The following is a 22817-nucleotide window of genomic DNA, read 5'->3' as shown; positions in this document are numbered from 1 at the left end:
TCTTTGGAATTGGAATGAAAACTGACCTTTTCCAGTCCTGTGGCCACTGCTGAGTTTTCCAAATTTGCTGGCATATTGAGTGTAGCACTTTCACAGCACATCTTTCAGGATTTGAAATAGCTCCACTGGAATTCTATCACCTCCACTAGCTTTGTTTGTAGTGATGCTTTCTAAGGCCCACTTGACTTCACATTCCAGGATGTGTGGCTGTAGGTGAGTGATCACACCATCATGATTATCTGGGTCATGAAGATCTTTTTTGTACATTTCTTCTGTGTATTTTTACCATCTCTTCTTAATATCTTCTGCATCTGTTAGGTCCACAACATTTCTGTCCTTTATCGAGCCCATCTTTGCATGAAATGTTCCCTTGGGTATCTCTAATTTTCTAAGGAAGTTAAACAAGCTATAAGAGAACACAGATAGACAACTCAATGAAATCAGGAAAAGAAACACATGGACAAGATGAGAAGTTCAACAGAGAGATAGAATTCATAAAAAAAGAATCAAAGAGAAGCTCTGGAGCTGAAGATACAATGAATGAAATGAAAAATGCAATAGAGAATATCAACAACAGACTTAAGAAGGAAAAAGAATCAGTGAATTAAAACACAGATCATTTGAAATTATCCTGTCAGAGAAGAATAAAAGAAAAAATGAAAAGCATCTATATGAATTATGGACCCCATCAAGAAAAACAATATACACATTATGGGTGTCTGAGAAAGAGTGAGAAAAGGGGCTGCCGCTGCTGCTAAGTTGCTTCAGTCGTGTCCGACTCTGTGCGACCCCATAGACGGCAGCCCACCAGGCTCCTCTGTCCCTGGGATTCTCCAGGCAAGAACACTGGAGTGGGTTGCCATTTCCTTCTCCAATGTATGAAAGTGAAAAGTGAAAGTGAAGTCGTGCCCGACTCTTCGCAACCCATGGACTGCAGCCTACCAGGCTTCTCCGTCCATGGGATTTTCCAGGCAAGAGTACTAGAGTGGGTTGCCATTGCTTTCTCCAAAAGGAGCAGAAAGTGTCTTTTAAAAAAAAATGGCTGAAAATTTCCCCCAGATTTGAGGAGGCCTCCTTGATAGCTCAGTCAGTAAAGAATCTGTCTGCAATGCAGGAGACCCCAGTTCACTTCCTGGGTCAGGAAGATCCACTGGAGAAGGGATAGGCCCACTCCAGTATTCTTGGACTTCCCTTGTGGCTCAGCTGGTAAAGAATCCGCTTGCAATGCAGGAGACCTGGGTTGGGAAGATCCCCTGGAGAAAGAAAAGGCTACCCACTCCAGTATTCTGACCTGGAGAATTCCATGGACTGTATAGTCCATGGGGTCACAAACAGTCAGACATAACTGAGCGACTTTCACTTTCACTTTTTCGTGAACATCTAAGTACATGAAACTCAAAAGTCCCCATACCTAATGAGGACTTCTCCAAGACACATACTAAAATTGTCAAAATTCAGAGACAAAAATTATCACAGAGAAGAGAAAATTTTGAAAGCAGCAAGAGAAACAAAATTCACTTCATATAAGGTAACTTCCCTGAGGCTATCAGCAGACTCCTAAGCAGATATCTTGCAGTTCAGGAGAGAGTAGGATTAAGAAGATATAGTTTCCCAGGCAAACAAAACCTGAAAGAGTTCATTACCCTCAGACTTGCCTCATCAGAAATACTAAGTGGAATTCTTTAAGTTGAAATGGAAGAACACTAATTAATATCATGAAAACATATGAAAGAATAACACTCACTGGTGAAGGTACATCAGATTGAGAATACTCTAGTACTGTAATGGTATTGTATAAATCACTTAACTCTAGCATAAAGGATAAAAGACAAAGTATTAAAAATAACTATAGCTACAATAATTTCCTAATGGGTACACAATATTAAAAAACATACTATCAAAAATTAAAATGTTGGGGTCAGTAAAGGAGTTCAGTTCAGTCGCTCAGTTGTGTCCGACTCTTTGCAACCCCATGGACTGCAGCATGCTACACTTCCCTGTCCATCACCAACTCCCGAAGCTTACCCAAACTCATGTCCATTGAGTTGGTGATGCCATTCAATCATCTCATCCTCTGTTGTCCCCTTCTCCTCCTGCCTTCAATCCTTCCCAGCATCAGGGTCTTTGCAAATGAGTCAGTTCTTCACATCAGGTGGTCAAAGTATTGGAGCTTCAGTTTCAGCATCAGTCCTTGCAATGAATATTCAGTACCGATTTCCTTTAGGATTGACTGCTTTGATCTTGCAGTCCAAGGGACTCTCGAGAGACTTCTCCAACAGCACAGTTTGAAAGCATCAGTTCTTTGGTGCTCAGCTTTCTTTATGGTCCAACTCTCACATCTATACATGACTGCTAGAAAAATCATAGCTCTGACTATATGGACCTTTACATGGCAAAGTAATATTCCTGCTTTTTAATGCTGTCTAATTTTGTCATAGCTTTTCTTCCAAGGAGCAAGCATCTTTTAATTTCATGGCTGCAGTCACCATCTGCAGTGATTTTGGAGCCCAAGAAAATAAGTAAAGGGGTAGAATTTTTGTATGCAAAGTTAACTTAAAACACTTTATAAGATGTTTTATGTAAGCTTCATGGTAATCACAAAGCAAAAAGGTATAACAGACAAGAGAAAGGAGTCAAAGCAATTACTACACAAAGTCACAAAATCAAAAAGGAAGATGGCTAGAGAAGAATAAAGGCACAAAGAAACTACAAGCCATTAAAAAACAATTAAGAAAATGATAATAGTAAGTCCTTACTTATCAATGATTAAATTCTCCAAACAAAATTCATTGAGTGGCTGAATAAACTTTAAAAACAAACACTTAACTTCTTGCTGCCTAAAAGAGACTCATTTCAGCTTTAGGGATGCACATAGTCTCAAGGAGAAGGGATGGGAAAAGATTATTCATGCAGATAGAAACCAAAATATAGCAAAGTAGGAATAACTAGAGTTTAATTCAAAAACTATAAAAAGAGACAAATAATGAGACTATATAATAATTAAGAGGTCACTTCATTAACAGACTATAATAATTATAATATTCATATATATTATATGAACCAAATATTGAGCTAAATATATTAAGCAAATACTAACAGATCTGAAGGTAGAAACAGACAGCAATGAAACAACAGTATCAGACTTCACTCCCCTACTTTCAACAACAGATAAACCATCCAGACAGAAAATCCGTGAAGAATTAATTAACTTGAACTACACATTGGACCAAATGAACCTAAAAAACAAATACAGCAGCAGAACACATAACCTCAAGTGCACATGGAACATTCTCAAGGATCAATCATGTCTTAGGTCAAGTCTCAACTTTAAGACTGAAATCATACCAAGTATCATTTCTGACAATAGTATGAGACTATAAATCAATAACAAGAGGAAAACTGGAAAATTCACAAGTATGTAGATATTAAATAACACTCCTCTGAACAACCAGTGGGTGCAGGAAGATATCAGAAGAGAAATAAAAAAGTCTTATAAAAAGTGAAAATAGAAACACAACAAGTCTTATAGCGTGCGGCCAAAGCGGTTCTAAGAGGGAAGCGTATAGCAATAAATGTCAACTTTTTTTTAAGAAAGATCTCAAACAATCTAATCGATCCCTCAAGGAATTAGAATAGAAGAAAAAACTAAGCCCAAAGTTAGCAGAAGGGAAAAAAATAATAAAGATCAGAGCAGAAATAAATACCAAAACCCAAAGCCATAGAACAAAAGATCACCAAAATTAAAATCTTGTTTGTTTAAAAAGGTAAACTGCCAGGAGCCAGCGTGAGGAATCCCACCCGTGACAAGGTCATGAGGATACGCAAGGCGTGATCAGACTTCAGGGCCCCCCCCTGGCATTTCCTGAGCATCCACCCCCAAAAAATAAGAATCTGCCTGCTTTTCCACTCTTCTGATATTCTCTGGAAAAAGTCAACTCAGGGCTTTAGTCTTCTGCATTTGAAAGGGATGTTTCAGTTAACCCCCTCTGATTGCTCTCTAGCTTGCCTAACAGGTTCCCCAGACCTCTTACAGCTTGTGAATTGCTTGTAGCCCCCAAGTTTAAGCACAACGCTTAAAAGCGTCTTAAAGATACAGAGCCTTTTCTAAAGAGCTAAAAATCATATTGGTGATGGGTTTTCACTGTTGACTCAATGATTGCTGCCAGGCCTCCATATTCTTTATCTTTTAGGCACCTGGGAGGATGTTAATCAATGTAAACGGGATATGGAAAAAGATATATCGTAGTTTTGATGTTAGCAACACTAGACTTTTGAGTTAATTACTTCTCTTTGTTATATATCACTGCACTCCTCTTGTGTCCTTGCTATGTAAGAATGTAACTTTATTTAGTGCTTTCTGAGAGTGGCACCAGACCTTGGGACAATCAACACAAATAAGTCTTCTGGTTGACAAACCCTTATCAGAAAAAAGGCTGTAAAATGTTAATTGGCCCTTTTTGGCCAGAAGATGATGTAAATTACCTAAGACTTGTGTATACAACTAGGTATGCAGAGAGAAAAGCCTGGTTTTGATAAGAGTCTGGGCTGCTAACACTGCATAATTTTGGATTACCCATTGATCTCTATGTACAATCTAAAAGGTATATAAGGCCTTCTAAACAATAGGAGCGGAGCCAGTCGCTGGACTGGTTTCCCCCGTGTCTCTCTCTCTCTTCCTCCTTTTCCTCTTTACTTTAATTTCAGACTGAATTCCCATCTGGGGCGAGGAGGCTCTCCAGGTCTACTTACTTGCCCTGGCCGTTAAGACCCATGCGAAAGGGAGCTTAAGGCGAGGCACCCTTAGATATTCAAGCGAGCGCCGGTGGCCCAACATAGATGGTGCAAATTCCTTGTCTGGAATTTTATTGGTCTTCTGCATAATCCAAGTTATTCAGCCCTCTTTCTCCACTGAATTCTCCTACTACACTATTGTTTCTTAATCTAATCTTATATCAATCAATAAATAAGTCTTTCCTCAACAACGCCATCCACCCTTCGAATTCCCTGGATCCACCAGGGCTGGACCCCGGCAGTAAACCAAATTGGCAAACTTTTAGCTGGACTAACTAAAAACAGAGAGAAAAGACTCAAATAAATAAAACCAGAAAAGAATTAGGAGACATTAAGACTGATGCCACAGGAACACAAAGGGTTATAAGACACTACTATGAACAGTTATATGCCAACTAATTGTAAAATCTAAAAGAACTGGATAAATTCCTAGAAATATACAACCTAGCAAGACTGAATCATGAAGAAATGGAAAATCTGAACAGAGGAATGACTGAACAGACTGAATCAGTAAACAAAAATGTACCAACAAAGAAAAGTGCAGGACCAGATGGTAACCCTGGTAAATTCTATCATAAAGAAGGAAATCTCACCATTTGCAAAAATATGGATGGACTTTAAGGGTATGATGCTAAGTAAAATAAGTCAGACGAAGACAAATACTATATGATCTCACTTATACATGGAATCAAAAGAAAGAAAAAGAAAGGAAAGAAAAAGATCTTATAGATAGAGAAAACATATCGGTGGTTACCAGAGGTGGAGGGGGTTAGGATCTGGGGGAAATGGGTAAAGGGGATGGTCAAAGGCACAAAAATTAAAATGTCAAGGATATAACGTACAGCATGGTAACTATAGTTAATAATACTATTTTGAATACTCTAAAGTTGCTAAGAGGGATCTTAAAAGCTCACATCATAAAAAAAGTCTATAACTATATACGGTGACTGATGTTAACTAGACCTATTGTGGTGATCATTTCACATTATATACATGTATTGAATCATTATGTTATACACCTGAAATTAATATAATATTATGTATCAGTTATACCCAAATTTAAAAAACAAGTAAATTTAAGTTTTAACTATAAGAAAGTGTTCATATCATAAAAATAGTAACAATAATAAGAGGGTGGGAAGAAACTTTAAGAAGTGATGGATATGTTTATGGCATAGATTATGGTTATGGTTTCCCAGTGTATGTGTGTGTGCATGCTAAGTCACTTCAGTCATGTCAGAGTCTTTGCAACCTGATGGACTGTGCCTGCCAGGCTCTTCTGTCCATGGGATTCTCCAGGCAAGAATACTGGAGTGGGTTGCCATTTCTTCCTCCAGGGAATATTTCCGACCCAGGGATCAAAGCCATGTCTCCTGCATTGGCAGGCAGATTCTTTTCCACTGAGCCACCTGGGAAGCCCTCCTGGGTATACACTTACCAACAAATTCATCAAGTTGGATACATAAATTATGTACTTTTTTGTACTTCAACAAAATTAAAAGATTTTTAAATCAATTACTTAAGAGAATTAAAACCATTCTTTGAACTAGAAGCAGGAAGAATCTTTTTCTGAGGACTTGAAAAAGAATACTTCCTGTTTTATTAGTCAACAGCATTTCAACAAATTTCTTAGGGATCTTTCTTAAAACATCGTCAATAAAAGGTGATGTTATCAGAACTAAAAAGAAAGGAAAGAAATGAAGGAAGAGAAGAAAGAAGCTGTACTTATAACCACCAGTTACATATTAAACAGAAATTAAAACTATTAAAAATAAGGGTAAGGGCTGACCTTTGTATAATCTTTTTTGCTTGAGTTTCAGAAATATTTATACCCAGTGATTTCAAAACAGCAATTATTTCTGAAGTTTCTATTATTCCTTTAAAAAAGTGAAAATATGTCAAGTTAACGAATCTGAAAAGAGAACAAGGCAAAATATACTTACAAGGCAATAGCCTTTAAAAGTCCACATATTTTATAGGTCTATCATCCCACACTCACAACCCAAAACTTTAAAAGTTCTAAAAATTTAAAGACTTTTTGTAAATTTTGTCACCAAAATTCACTATATGACAAAACCTGCCTTAGGCTGATGTGAGGTTAATCTTAGTCAATTATTTTTCTAATCCAATATGGTTATTCATTTGTTTCACTGAAGAAATTTCATGTACATAATTGCACAGTGGTGCTCCAGACCCCACCTGGAGTATTACATCAGTTCACTTCAGTTCAGTCGCTCAGTAGTGTCTGACTCTTTGTGACCCCAGGACTGCAGCACACCAGGCCTCCCTGTCCATCACCAACTGCCGGACTTTACCCAAACTCATGTCCATTGAGTCGGTGATGCCATCCAACCATCTCATCCTCTGTCGTCCCCTTCTTCTCCTGCCTTCAATCTTTCCCAGAATCAGGGTCTTTTCAAATGAGTCAGCTCTTTGCAATAGGTGGCCAAAGTACTGGAGTTTCAGCCTCAACATCAGTCCTTCCAATGAACATTCAGGACTGATTTCCTTTAGGATGGACTGGTTGGAACTCCTTGCAGTCCAAAGGATTCTCAAGAGTCTTCTCCAAAGAAGAGTATTATATAACATATCACATATGTGCTATATTGCTTTTCTAAAATCCAAATTCTAAATTTCTAATCAATCTGGTCCCAAGGGCTTCTAATCAGAGATTATAGATCTATAACAGATATTGATTATTGTACTTACTTGGAAAGAAAAAGCATTCTGAAGATCTGATTCAGGGGCATGAAAATAAGGCTATTCAGCATTTTAAAAGATAAGTTTTAAAAGAAATAGCCTACTTAAAATAAGATGGAACACAAAAATCTTTTTAACACAAGCATATCCAATGTTAAATAACTCAAACCTACTAATATATTTAATACAAGCTTACCACACATTTCAATCTCACACTACTAGATGTTCTGAAAGAAAAATTAAGGATTCCATACTGTCCTTAAGCCCTAAACCACATATATAATCATGTCACTCCTCAAATGAAAAAAAAAATCTTTTAATTCTTCCCATGGAAACAAATAGTTGAGGATACTAAATATGAAAAAAAAATTTAAAAAATCAACTTTAGTGTCATCTAGATGAAAACTATATAATGTCAAAAAACTAACATAAATTCAGTCATAACTTTATATTATACTTTACTAACCATAGCTGCATATGCATGCATTTAAAATATGCATAAGTAAAAACAGTATACATATATATGAGATATATTATTTATGTAGCCTATAAACAAAGCCCAATATTCATATGTAGAAACTCAGATTCTTTACAGTGACTCTGAGGCCCCTAGTGTGGAATTTACTGGTGGAATTTATACAGGGTGGAGCTTACTGCCCTGCCTAGGAAGTTTTTTTCAAATGAGGAAGCTGAATCCTCTGTCTTATGCCATTATATCCCATTATAATTTTCAAACACTATACAATAATTTAAAAAAAATTTTTTTAAGTTTACTATTCAAATCACTATGCTAAATGTGAAAGAAGTCAAAGATTAATGAACCAACCACCCCAAGGAGTTTACCAGTTTGTATGCATGTACTAATTACTTTAAAAATATATCACTCTGTGTTATTGTATGTCATAGAAGAGCTATGAATAATGTACAGTGGAAAGATAAAGGAATGAAAAACAAGAGTCACAAATGAAGTACTATAAAAGGATAAGCAAGAGACCACCAAAGAAACAAAAGCATTTCAACAAAAGGTAAAGTATAAACATGGTAAACTTATTTGTTTAACAAAAATAGATTGGGAACTTACATATAGAATAGAAAGCAGGATAGCAGGTACTTTGGAGAGTGGTGGTGATTTGGAGAGGATACAAATTGGATCTTTCTGAGATGCTACTAATATTCTAATTCTTTATCTGTATGTTGTTTTCATGTTGTATGTTTGCCTTGGAAAAATTCGTGAAGCTTTTACTTATAATGTATGCACTTTGCTATATATGTTATATATCAATGAAAATTTCCCCCCAAAATAGTAATTTAGGGCCAAATTTGAAATGGCGTTTTAACAAGCTATGTCTGACAATTTCTGCCTTTGTTCTCTCTGCAGAAAAAAAAAAAAACAAACACCTTTCTTCCGGATAGAAAGCCCAGGTATAAAATCATGTACTTATGGTCAATTAATCTACAAAAAAGGAGGTAAGTATATACAGTGGAGAATACAAGAATATACAATGGAGTCTCTTCAATAGTGGTGCTGGAAAAACTGGATAGATACATTTAAAAGAATGAAATTAGAACATTTTTAATACCATACACAAAAACAAACTCAAAATAGATTAAACACCTAAATGTAAGGCTATAAAACTCCTAGAGGAAACAGTAAGCAGAACACTCTTTGACAAAAATTGCAGCAATAGTTTTTTGGATCTGTCTCCTAGAGTAAGAGAAGAAAAAGCAAAAATATATAAATAAGACCTAATTAAACTTAAAAGTTTTGCACAGCCAAAGAAATCACAAAACAAATGAAAAGACCACCTATGGACTAGAAGGAAATATTTGCAAATGATGCAACCAACAAAGGATTAATATCTAAAAACTACAAATAGCTCATACATCTCAAAATTTTTTTAAAATAATAATAATAAGCAGAAGACACAAACTGACACTTCTCCAAAGAAGACATACAGGTGGCCAGAAAGTATGTGAAAAGATGCTCAACAACACTAATTATTAAAGAAAAGCAAAATTACAGAGAGGTATCACCTCACACCAGTCAGAAAGGCCATCATTAAAAATCTATAATAAAAAGTGCCAAAGAGGGTGTGAAGAAAAGGGAACCCTCTTAAACTATTGATGGGAATGTAAATTTGTACAGCCACTATGGAGAACAGTATGGCAGTTCCTTAAAAAATTAAAATAGAGTTACACATGATCCCTACCAATCCCACTCCTGGGCATATATCCGGAAAAGATGAAAACTCTAATTCAAAAAGATATATGTACACCAATGTTCACAGCAGCATTATTTACCACCATTACTTTACCAACAGCCAAGATATGGAAGCAACCTAAAAGTCCATTGATGGATGGATAAAGAATATTCCATATATAGAACAGAATATTAGTCATAAGAAAAAATGAAATTTTTGTTGCTGCCATTTGCAGCAACACAGATAGACCTAGAGATTATCATACTATGTGAAGTAAGTCAGACAAAGACAAATATCACATGATATCACTTATATGTGGAAGCTAAAAAAATGATTCAAATGAGCTTATTTACAAAACCGAAATAGACTCACAGACGTAGAAAATAAATTTATGGCTATCCCAAAGGAAAAGGGTGGGGTAGAAATAAATTAGAAGGCTGAGATTAACACATACACGCTAACTGTGTAGAGGACATAAACAACAAGGTCCTACGTGTATAGAACTATATTCAATATCTTGAAATTACCTATAATGGAAAAGAATCTGAAAAAGAATAATATACAACTATATATATATAAAGAACATGTATAAGTAAATCAGTTTGTTGTATACTTGAAACTAATACAATACTGTAAATCAACTATACTTAAACAAACAAACAAAAATACAGTGGAAGAGCAGAGATGAGTGGTACCATGTATTGACCTTCACATTAGGGGTGGCAAACACTATGGTCTATGGGGAGCGGATATCTGTACAAATGGAGTAAATGCTACTAAACCCCACTGATTTTTACCATGTTGTAAAGTGGGTCACATGTTTCATTTTAAACAAAACTGGGAAAGCTGAATTTTTATATAAAATCTTCCAATTTCTGTATGTTAAATAAAAAATAATTTCTTTAAAAAACTCCTTTCTTTCCAATTCTGTTTATATATTGACCCAGAAGAAAACTAAATTGTTCCTGAGCACAATTAAAGTCTCCCTCTATCACTCGTATAGCAATTATCATAGTCTAGCTTGTGTATGGCTATTCATTCTTATTTCACCCACATTGTCTGCTTCTGAAAATCTTTGTTAACACAGTTCCTAGTACACTAGCTCACATATACTGCTCAAAAACTCTTTGTTTCATTGACCTAAAATTACATTAAGTAATTAATCCTTATGCAAAAGAAGTTAAAATTTCAAGCTATAATGTAGAGAAAAATTAGGTAATGTAATTCAGAATATAATCAATACCTATGGACTGAATGGGAGATTCAATGTTGTCTTTAATTATATACAGCAAGTTTTCACTGAGAAAGATGGGCTTGAAATGGATTTGCTAGAGTAACGGTAGTTAAATGTATGGAGAGGAAGACTGTGACTATTCCAGTCCTGTAATTCCAGGGGGAAATACAAAATATTCCACTTCTATACTAGAGATTATTTTGCTAAGTTAACAAGCCATCTCAAATTTTACTGATTTAATAAGAATGTATTTGATAATAGCATGCAATCAGAGTTTGGTTCAACACATGGGTTCTTCTGCTGGTTTTGCCTGGGTCACTCATGTGAATTCAGTCATCTAGAGGTTTGACCATAGCTGAAAATCCAAGATGGCTTCACTCACATGTCTTTTACATCAGATGGAAATGTAGAACAGTTGGAAATAAAATGGGCCACCCTAATGGCAGAAAGTGAATAGGAAGGTGAAGGTGATGAAGGTGAAAGAGGAGAGTGAAAAAGCTGGCTTAAAATTCAACATTCAAAAAACTAAGATCATGGTATCTGGTCCCATCACTTCAAGACAAAAAGATGGGGGAAAATGGAAACTAGCAGACTTTATTTTCTTGGGCTTCAAAATCACTGCAAATGGTAACTGCAGCCATGAAATTAAAAGACACTTGCTCCTTGGAAGAAAAGCTATGACAAACCTAGATAGTGTATTAAAAAACTGAGACATCATTTTGCCAACAAAGGTCCATCTAGTCATAGCTTCCAGTAGTCATGTATGGATGTGAGAGTTGGACCACTAAGAAAGCTGAGTGCTGAAGAATTGATGCTTTTGAACTGTAGTGTGGGAGAAGACTCTTGAGAGTCCCTAGGAGAGCAAGGAGATCCAACCAGTCCATTCTAAAGGAAATCAGAAATGACCATACAGTTTCATGGCAGTAAAGTTGACTTTATAGCATCAATAAAAGCACCTTGCAAAAATAAACAAACAAAATAATAATAATAAAGGAAATCAGTTCTGAATATTCATTGGAAGAACTGATGTTGAAGCTGAAGCTCCAATACTTTGGCCACCTGACGCAAAGAGCCAGCTCACTGGAAAGATCCTGATGTTGGGAAAGATAGAGGGCAGGAGGAGAAGGAGACGACAGAGGATGGAATGGTTGAATGGCATCACCCTCTCAATAGACATGAATTTGAGCAAACTCCAGGAGATAGTGAAAGTGAGGGAAGCCTGTCATGCTGCAGTCCATGGGGTTGCAAAGAGTGGGACATGACTCAGCGACTAAACAACAATAATGATCCTAATGGCTGAAGCAAATCAAACGGCCAAGCCCAGGTCAATGTGGCTCAAGGTTACACAAAGGCATAAACCCTGCTAGATGAGGTTCACTGAAATACTAAATGTATTACTTAGCATTACTGTTCTCATATGTAAAAGGTAGCTGCTATGAGGACTGCATGAGACAAAAACAAGATATAGAAGATAAAGTAGCTAAAACAGGAATGTTTAGAAAATTCTAGTTTCTTTCCCATCATTTTCCCAATCTAAAATAAACTCCTTCCAAAAAAGAATCTTAATGATGAAATTATGTCTAATAATTTAATTACTTCATTTCACATATTTATGATCACACTCCAAGGACGTTCTGGCTCAGTAGAAGTAGGGACTCAAGATATTTCTTGAAAGAAGTTAAGCAGATCAGTTCACATTGGGCCTTGAATACTTCCAGCTAGTGAATTTGATAGTATGTACACCAGCTCACAAGCATCCTCTTGCCTCCATTGACTGGCATAAGGCCTGGAAACCCTCCTGGGACACAGAAAATGCAGTGGTAAAAATTGAATCCTACTATTAGTGTTTTATACACATTAATATGTGATGAACTGGGAGAGTCTCAACAATGTTGTCAGGAAGGACAAGAAGGGAAAAGATATGACGTACAGAGCCAGATCCAATAATAGGATTTGTGGGGGAAGATTGGCTTCACAGTCAATGATGCACAACAGGTATCAGAAATTACCTTAACCCAGCCAGTCTGGAAACACTTTGGGAGAAAGTAGCAGCATGTTCATACGAATTTAAAAAGCTGTACTTTGAGGCCCAAAATATTCTGGCATTGGACAATTTCTGATTAAGCAAATAAGACGGAGGAGTGTATTTGTTTCCTAGGGTAGTTGTAACAAAGGACCACAATCTGGGTAGCTTAAACAGGAATTTAAGCCAAAAGTGATTATTGGCCAAAATATTGGCAAAAATATGGCCAAAAAATGATGAAGGCCAAAAGTCTGTAAAACCAAGGCGTTGGCAGGGCCATGCTCCTTTGGAAGATGCTACGGAAGGACCTGTTCTATATTTCTCTCCTAGTATCCGGTAGTCTCAGGTATTCCTTGGCTTACAGACAGATCACTCCAAGCCTGACTCCATTATCAAATGGCTACTTCATATTATCTCCCTCTGTGCATGTCTGTCCCTGTATCCAAGTTTCCCCTTTATGTAACACCTGTCCTATTGGGCTTCCCTGGTGGCTCAGACAGTAAATCTGCCTGTAATGCAGGAAACCCGGGTTTCATCCCTGGGTTCGGAAGATCCCCTGGAGAAGCGCATGGCTACCCACTCCAGTATTCTTGCCTGGAGAATCCCATGGACAGAGGGTATTGAACATACCCTAATGACCTCATTTTTCTTGGTTACTTCTATAAAGACCTATTTCCAAATAAGATCACAGTCTGAGATCTGGGGGCTAGGACTTCAATTTATCTTTTAGGGGTACACAATTCACTCCATTGGAGAAGGAAATGGCAACTTACTCCAGCATTCTTGCCTAGGAAAACCTATGGACAGAGGAACCTGGGGACTACAGTCCATGGGGTCGCAAAGAGTCGAATACACATTAGTGACTAAACAACAACAAATTCAATCTGTAATAGAGGAGGTATTCCCTTTCATACCCACAAAAAGCATCATGGCCAAGGTAAACTGGCTGAGCTTTACAGAATTGTGGTCACTGAGGAGGCAGCAATGATGACACAAAGCAAGCGCCTCAACCAGAACAGTGCCTCTGCAGGGCCTGCACTCTGCAGTGCAGGGGGGAGGCAGCTCTGGTAGCCACAGTAGAGCTTCACACCTACTGTCATGGCTCAGATGCTAGAAACAAAAGAAGCCAGTAGGAATTCAGACAAGAGCTCCTCCAGAATGGAGCCACTTCAGGACGTGCCTGTGATGTTCCAACTTGACCAGTCAAGGCAGAAATTAAAAGATCTATATTGCTAATCATTACATTACTTTGGATGGCCATCTAGCCTCAAAAAGAGTATTTTCTATTATTACCAAGAGCTATAAGCACTGATTTTCAGAGACAATAGTAATATATTTTTTAGCTAGGGGTTTTCTACTTTCACTGATTATGATACAGTGTATTTCCAGCTTACAAATGATGATCATGGTGGTAACCATCAATAATGGAGTGAAATTCCAGAAGAGCACAAGAATAGAACTATCAGTCTTAGATCAACAGCTAATGATGACCAGGTTTAAATCACAGATATGAAGGAGTAGTACTTCCATAGCTTCTGGATACTATTTAAGTAGGAGGGCCCACAAAGGCCTCCCAAAAGGTAAATGGAAGCTTGAAACCTATGGTTTGGATATTAAGGAAAATACAACCATTTCTGTGCTTATAGGTCACTAAACCTTGTGACATTCAGGTTACACTTTGTCTACAAAAAATTCATCAGTGAAATCCTTAAAACATCTTTTCTGGTATACTTAGAATTTTTCAATTAAAAAATTCGACTTCACAAAATTTTAAAATTAATATGTATGTTTCATAAAGTATAATTAATTTCTAATTACCCGTGATGAATTAGCCATATGTGAATGCAGAAATGGTATTCTACTTTTACATTTAGTCTCTTTGATTTAAGGATTTGTAACAAAGTAAGAATATTCCTTTCCTCTGCAAACCAGCATGGATATTGATTGTATGTATAAAAGACTGGAAACATTCTAAATGTCTAACAATATGGGATTGATTAGATACATCTACTCACCAACTGAATATTTCAAAGTCATTAAAAAATTATGCTTGCAAAGAACATTAAATGAAGTGAAATGCTTACACTGACATTAAAAGAAAAAAGTAGGACATCAAACTATACATACAGTGTGACCACAATTTCACTTAAAGAGAAAAAGACCAAGAAAGAGACAGAAACAAAAAGTCTAAAAGGAAATATAAAAATGTATTAAAATGTTAAGCCTGATCTCTAGACAGCAAGGTCTTTCTGTTACCTGTGTTAACTAACTTTCCTACAACTGAAATATTTTCAAAATCAGCTAGAAAACAAAAAATATCATGAGTTTAATCACCATGATACTTTTAGCTCTGCTGCTGCTGCTAAGTCGCTTCAGTCGTGTCCGACTCTGTGCGACCCCATAGATGGCAGCCCACCAGGCTCCCCCGTCCCTGGGATTCTCCAGGCAAGAACACTGGAGTGGGTTACCATTTCCTTCTCTAATGCATGAAAAGTGAAAGTGAAGTCGCTCAGTCATGCCCGACTCTTAGCGACCCCATGGACTGGAGCCTACCAGGCTCCTCCGTCCATGGGATTTTCCAGGCAAGAGTACTGGAGTGGGGTGCCATTGCCTTCTCAGACTTTTAGCTCGTATATTGCAAAAAAAGTGAAGAGGTCTACTTATTAAGCCAAGAAGTTTTAAATTTAGAAGACAAAAAACAATTTTATTTAAAATATGACTAACCCCACAGAAATTTTAATATTAATAAATATCATTCACATATTACTCTTAGAAATTAAAAAATTACCACAAGACAAGTAACATATAATTGAGTATTTGATAGTGGGAGTAAGTTAAAATCTAGTGAAAACATCCTTTAGTATTCACAGTTATCATTCATGTTAATCTAACTGGATAAAACACACACACATACACACACCATCATTATTTTTGTCCAGACTATTAAATGCCAGCGTCAATTTTCTCTCATGGTCTTTAAGGTAGCGCATAAAATCTTCAAAGTTCAATCTGGAATCAGCATTGGTATCTACAGTTTTATAAATATCCTATAAGAAAGAAGAAACTCATTACAGAGATATATAGCAAGTAAGCTACTATACCACGTTAATACTGGCACATTTCACTCATACTAATTATGATTTCTACCCACATCCATTGTCCTAGTTTTTCAGTCACAGCTACAAATTTAAATACATTTGGTAATTTTTAAAATTTGTTCAATACTGAAGTCAAAACTCATTTCAAATAATTATGAGTCTTACATGTAAGTGTTTACCTAAGGTAAAAAATGAATGCCATATACCTTGTGGGAATAAAGATAGTAAGTAAGGTATATAATCTTTGCAATCAGAGACCTCACACTCCATTAAACTCAATGGGATAAAATATGTGACATTCCAATATGACCCACAGATTATGATTTGAGATGTAGCTTTATGAAGAGTGTATGTTCAAACCTCACTAAGGTGTTCTGCTTTTTTGAACAAAAAACTAATAATTTTTAAATGCATTATCATATATATTTCTAGAAGTTTCCTATCTCAAAGGTATAGATAATATCTTATTCATCTTTGTACCATAAATGCCTAGCATAGGTATGGCATACCAAGGTCCTTAATCTATATTTGTTGAATTAATACTGTGAACTGGGCAATGCACTATGTGGTAGGGATTAAAAGACAAGAAGATGCAGTCTCTGCCCTGAAGGAAATTACAGAGTAGTAGAGACCATTCACATAATAAAAGAGAATTTGTTAGGTGATGTGATGGGAACGTATTCAAGGTACAGAGGAGTGTGGGAGGATTCGGGAGAGTCTTCACAGAGGGAGAGGACTTGAACTGAGAACTACAAAGAATAATTGGCATTAGCTGGGCAGACCAATGGGACAGGGCATCCCAAGAATATGTGACAGTATTTGTAAGCAGGCAGAACATATATTAGTTAGAAAAAATACAGTAATAATAACAATAACAGCTAATATTTATTGAGCACTTCCTTTTAAGCACTTTATATATACAATCTCATTTAATCATAAATAGTTCTAATTTGCTACGGACAAAATGCAAGGGAGAAAAGTAGGAGATAAGGTAGGCAGGGGAGAGATCATGAGAACTTACATGTCACAAAATGGATTCCAAATTAATTCTGTAGGTAGTATTTCCCAGTAAGTGGGATGATATATGGGGCTAACATGGAAACAATATTAACATTAAATCACAGTGAGAAAATTATTCATGTTTAATTGGCTTCCAACCCTTCTGGTTACATCATGGAGAATATCTGTTTGGAGCCAGTATGTCTCAATACTTCCCAACTTTAAAAAAATCCAAGAATAGTAGCAACCCCTTCCCCCATCTTCTGCACTTTCAGTTGTTGTTGTTCAGTCATGTCCCATTCTGCAATCCCATGGACTGTAGCACGCCAGGCTTCTCTGTCCTCCACTATCTCCTAGAGTTTGCTCAAATTCATGTCCATTGAGTCAGTGATGCTACTAGACCACCTTATCCTCTGCTGCTGCCTTCTCCTTTTGTCTTCAATCTTCCTTCTCTTTTCCAATGAGTTGGCTCTTTGCATCAGGTGGCCAAAGTATTTGAGGCTTCAGCATCAGTTCTTCCAATGACTATTCAGGGTTGATTTCCTTTAGGATAGACTGGTTTAGTCTCCTTGCAGTCTAAGGGACTCTCAACAGTCTTGTCCAGCACCACAATTTGAAAACATCAATTTTTCAGTGTTCAGTCTTCTTTATGGTTCAACTGTCATATCTGTACATGATTACTGGAAAAACCATAGCTTTGACTATATGCACCTTTGTCAGCAAAGTGATTTCTCTGCTTTTTAAAACACTGTCTAGGTTTGTCATAGCTTTCCTTCCAAGGAGCAAGTATCTTTTAATTTCATGGCTGCAGTCACCATCCACAGGGATTTTGGAGCCCAAGAAAATTAAATCTGTCATTGTTTCTACTTTTTTCCCTTCTATTTGCCATGAAGTGATGGCACCGGGTGCCATGAGCTTATCTTTTTTAATGTTAAGTTTCAAGCCGGCTTTTTCACTCTCCTCTTTCACCCTCATCAAGAAGCTTTTTAGTTCCTTTTCACTTTCTGCCATTAGAGTGGCATCATCTGCATATCTGAGGTTGTTGATATTTTTCAACTTTGTTACCCATGGTCAACCATAGTCTGAAAATATTAAATGAAAAATTCCAGAAATAATAAGGTTTAGATTAAGCACCGTTCTGAGTAGTGTGATGAAATCTCATTCCATCAGGTTCCATCCTGCCCAGAATGTGAATTATCCCTTTGCCCAGATATCCCACTCCTTATTCACTTACTAGCCATCAATCTAGATTATCATGTTGCCTTTCATAGTATCACAGTTCTCGTGTTCGAATAACACTTATTTTGCTTAGTAATGGCCTCAAAACACAAGAGTGGTAATGCTGAAAATTTGGATATGTCCAAGAAAAGCCATAAAATGCTTCCTTTAAGTAAAAAGGGGAAAGTTCTTGACTAATAAGGAAAGAAAAAAAAAAAACACATACTGAGGTTGCCAAGATCTACAGTATGAATTTTCTATCAGTAAAATTGTGAAGAAGATAAAAGAAATTCACACCAGTTTTGCTGTCTCACCTCAAACCACAAAAGTTACGGCCATAGTATGTGGTAAGTGCTTAGTTAAGACAGAAAAGGCATTAAATTGTACAGTACAATATTCTGAGAGAAAGACCATATTTATAACTTTATTTGAAATTACTTTATTTAACTATACTCGATTTACAATATTGTGTTAGTTTCACGTATGTAGCTTTAGATACTTTTCCATTACCGGTATTACACGATATTAAATACAGATCCTGTGCTAAATAAATAAATAAATCCTGTTTATCTGTTTTATATATAATGGTATGTAACTATTAATCCCATACTCCTAATCTATCCACCCCACCCCCCCCAAATTTTCCCCTTTGGTAGCCATAAGTTTGTTTTCTGTCGGTGAGTCTGCTTCTGTTTTCCACATAAGTTCACCTGTATTATTATTTTTAGATTCCATATATAAGTGATACCACATAATATTTGTCTTTTCTCTGCCTTGACTTACTTCACTTAGTATGATAAACTCTAGGTCCATCTGTGCTGCACTCAGTTGCTCAGTTGTGTCCAACTCTATAGCGACCTCGTGGATGTAGCCCGCCAGGCTCCTCTGTCCATGGGATTTCCCAGGCAAGAGTACTGGAGTGGGTTGCTATTTCCTCCTCCAGCCAATTAAACATGATCTTTCCAACCCAGGGATCAAATCTGCATCTTCTGCTTTTCCTGCACTGCAGGCGGATTCTTTACCATTGAGCCACTGGGGAAGCCCATGGTCTATCATTGTTGTTGCAAATGGCATATTTCATTCATTTTATGTTTGGGTAATACTCTATTATATATGTACCATATCCTCTTTATCCAATCATCTGTTGATTGACACTAAGGTTACTTCCATGTTCTAGCTTTTGTAAATAGTACTTCCATGAACACTGAGGTGCATATGTCTTTTCAAATAACAGTTTTTGTCTTTCCAAGATATATGCCCCAGAGTGGGGCTGCTGGATCATATCATAACTCTATTATTAGTTTTTTAAGGAAATTTTGTACTGTTTTATATAGTGGTCCACCAATTTAACAGTGTAGGATGGTTCCCTTTTCTCCACACTCTTTCCAGTATTTATTATTTATAGACTTTTTGATGATGGTCATTCTGACTGGTATGAGGTGATAACTTATTGTAGCTTTCATTTGCATCTCTCTTAGCAGGGCTTCCCTGGTGGTTCAGACGGTAAAGAATCCACCTGCAATGTAGGAGACCTGGGTTCAATCCCTGGGTTGGGAAGCTCCCTTGGAGGAGGGCATGGCAACCTACTCCAGTATTCTTGCCTGGAGAATCCCCATGGACAGAGGAACCTGGCAGGCTACAGTCTGTGGGGTCACAAAAAGTTGAACATGACTGAGCAACTAAGCACAATAATTAGCAATCACATTCTCATAACTTTTATTACAGTATGTTGTTATAATTGTTCTATATTTTATTATTGAAAAAGTTAAAGCGCTGGTCACTCAGTTGTATGATTCTGGTGCATATTTTATGTTCATTTTATTTTTATTTTATTTTTTAATTTTATTTTTACTTTATTTTACAATACTGTATTGGTTTTGCCATACATTGACATGAATCCACCACGGGTGTATACGAGCTCCCAATCCTGAATCCCCCTCCCACCTCCCACCCTATATCATCTCTCTGGATCATCTCCATGCACCAGCCCCAAGCATCCTGTATCCTGTATCGAATATAGACTGGCACTTCATTTCTTACATGATAGTATACATGTTTCAATGCCATTCTCTCAAATCATCCCACCCTCTCCCTCTCCCTCAGAGTCCAAAAGTCTGTTCTATACATCTGTCTCTTTTGCTGTCTCACATACAGGGTCATCATTACCATCTTTCTAAATTCCGTATATATGTGTCAGTATACTGTATTGGTGTTTTTCTTTCTGGCTTACTTCACTCTGTATAATCCGCTCCAGTTTCATCTACCTCATTAGAACTGATTCAAATGTATTTTTTTAATGGCTGAGTAATACTCCATTGTGTATATGTACCACAGCTTTCTTATCCATTCATCTGCTGATGGACATCTAGGTTGTTTCCATGTCCTGGCTATTATAAACAGTGCTGCAATGAACATTGGGGTACATGTGTCTCTTTCAATTCTGGTTTCCTCAGTGTGTATGCCCAGCAGTGGGATTGCTGGGTCACAAGGCAGCTCTATTTGCAACTTTTTAAGGAATCTCCACACTGTTTTCCATAGTGGCTGTACTAGTTTGCATTCCCACCAACAGTGTAAGAGGGTTCCCTTTTCTCCACATCCTCTCCAGCATTTATTGCTTGTAGACTTTTGGATCGCAGCCATTCTGACTGGTGTAAAGTGGTACCTCATTGTGGTCTTGATTTGCATTTCTCTGATAATGAGTGATGTAGAGCATCTTTTCATGTGTTTGTTAGCCATCCGTATGTCTTCTTTGGAGAAATGCCTATTTAGTTCTTTGGCCCATTTTTTGATTGGGTCGTTTATTTTTCTGGAGTTGAGCTGCATAAGTTGCTTGTATATTTTTGAGATTAGTTGTTTGTCAGTTGCTTCATTTGCTATTGTTTTCTCCTATTCAGAAGGCTATCTTTTCACCTTACTTATAGTTTCATTTGTTGTGCAGAAGCTTTTAATTTTAATTAGATCCCATTTGTTTATTTTTGCTTTTATTTCCAGTATTCTGGGAGGTGGATCATAGAGGATCCTGCTGTGATTTATGTTGGAGAGTGTTTTGCCTATGTTCTCCTCTAGGAGTTTTATAGTTTCTGGTCTTACGTTTAGATCTTTAATCCATTTTGAGTTTATTTTTGTGTGTGGTGTTAGAAAGTGATCTAGTTTCATTCTTTTACAAGTGGTTGACCAGTTTTCTCAGCACCACTTGTTAAAGAGATTGTCTTTACTCCATTGTATATTCCTGCCTCCTTTGTCGAAGATAAGGTATCCATAGGTGTGTGGATTTATCTCTGGGCTTTCTATTTTGTTCCATTGATCTATATTTCTGTCTTTGTGCCAGTACCATACTGTCTTAATGACTGCGGCTTTGTAGTAGAGCCTGAAGTCAAGCAAGTTGATTCCTCCAGTTCATTCTTCTTTCTCAAGATTGCTTTGGCTATTCGAGGTTTTTTGTATTTCCATACAAATCTTGAAATTATTTGTTCTAGTTCTGTGAAAAATACTGCTGGTAGCTTGATAGGGATTGCATTGAATCTGTAGATTGCTTTGGGTAGTATACTCATTTTCACTATATTGATTCTTCCAACCCATGAACATGGTATATTTCTCCATCTATTAGTGTTCTCTTTGATATTTTTCATCAGTGTTTTATAGTTTTCGATATATAGGTCTTTAGTTTCTTTAGGTAGGTATATTCCTAAGTATTTTATTCTTTTCATTGCAATGGTGAATGGAATTGTTTCCTTAATTTCTTTTTCTACTTTCTCATTATTAGTGTATAGGAATGCAAGGGATTTCTGAGTGTTGATTTTATATCCTGCAACTTTACTATATTCATTGATTAGCTCTAGTAATTTTCTGGTGGAGACTTTAGGGTTTTCTATGTAGAGGATCATGTCATCTGCAAACAGTGAGAGTTTTACTTCTTCTTTTCCAATTTGGATTCCTTTTATTTCTTTTTCTGCTCTGATTGCTGTGGCCAAAACTTCCAGAACTATGTTGAATAGTAGCGGTGAAAGTGGGCACCCTTGTCTTGTTCCTGACTTTAGGGGAAATGCTTTCCATTTTTCACTATTGAGGATAATGTTTGCTGTGGGTTTGTCATATATAGCTTTTATTATGTTGAGGTATGTTCCTTCTATTCCTGCTTTCTGGAGAGTTTTAATCATAAATGGATGTTGAATTTTGTCAAAGGCCTTCTCTGCATCTATTGAGATAATCATATGGCTTTTATTTTTCAATTTGTTAATGTGGTGAATTACATTGATTGATCTGTGGATATTGAAGAATCCTTGCATCCCTGGGATAAAGCCCACTTGGTCATGGTGTATGATCTTTTTAATGTGTTGTTGGATTCTGATTGCTAGAATTTTGTTGAGGATTTATGCATCTATGTTCATCAGTGATATTGGCCTGTAGTTTTCTTTTTTTGTGGCGTCTTTGTCAGGTTTTGGTATTAGCGTGATGGTGGCCTCATAGAGTTTGGAAGTTTACCTTCCTCTGCAATTTTCTGGAAGAGTTTGAGTAGGATAGGTGTTAGCTCTTCTCGAAATTTTTGGTAGAAT

General features: G+C 36.7%; 1 protein-coding gene across 1 annotated transcript in view; it reads right to left on the bottom strand.

Annotated features, from left to right (window-relative positions):
- Window positions 1-22817, bottom strand: part of LOC120856754 (calcium-binding mitochondrial carrier protein SCaMC-1-like) — an 84149-nt gene that overhangs the window by 50003 nt on the left and 11329 nt on the right. Inside the window, exons 2-3 of the mRNA XM_040232172.1 lie at window positions 15870-15996; window positions 6581-6668 (exon numbers count right to left, since the gene is read on the bottom strand). Of these exons, the coding sequence (XP_040088106.1) occupies window positions 6581-6668; window positions 15870-15996 (215 nt within the window). The remainder of the gene's footprint in view (window positions 1-6580; window positions 6669-15869; window positions 15997-22817) is intronic.

This window comes from Oryx dammah, unplaced genomic scaffold (genome assembly GCF_014754425.2).
Source record: "Oryx dammah isolate SB20612 unplaced genomic scaffold, SCBI_Odam_1.1 HiC_scaffold_28, whole genome shotgun sequence".
Taxonomy (NCBI): domain Eukaryota; kingdom Metazoa; phylum Chordata; class Mammalia; order Artiodactyla; family Bovidae; genus Oryx; species Oryx dammah.
The sequence above is the reverse complement of the archived record's forward strand: the minus strand, read 5'-3'. Positions and strand labels throughout refer to the sequence as shown.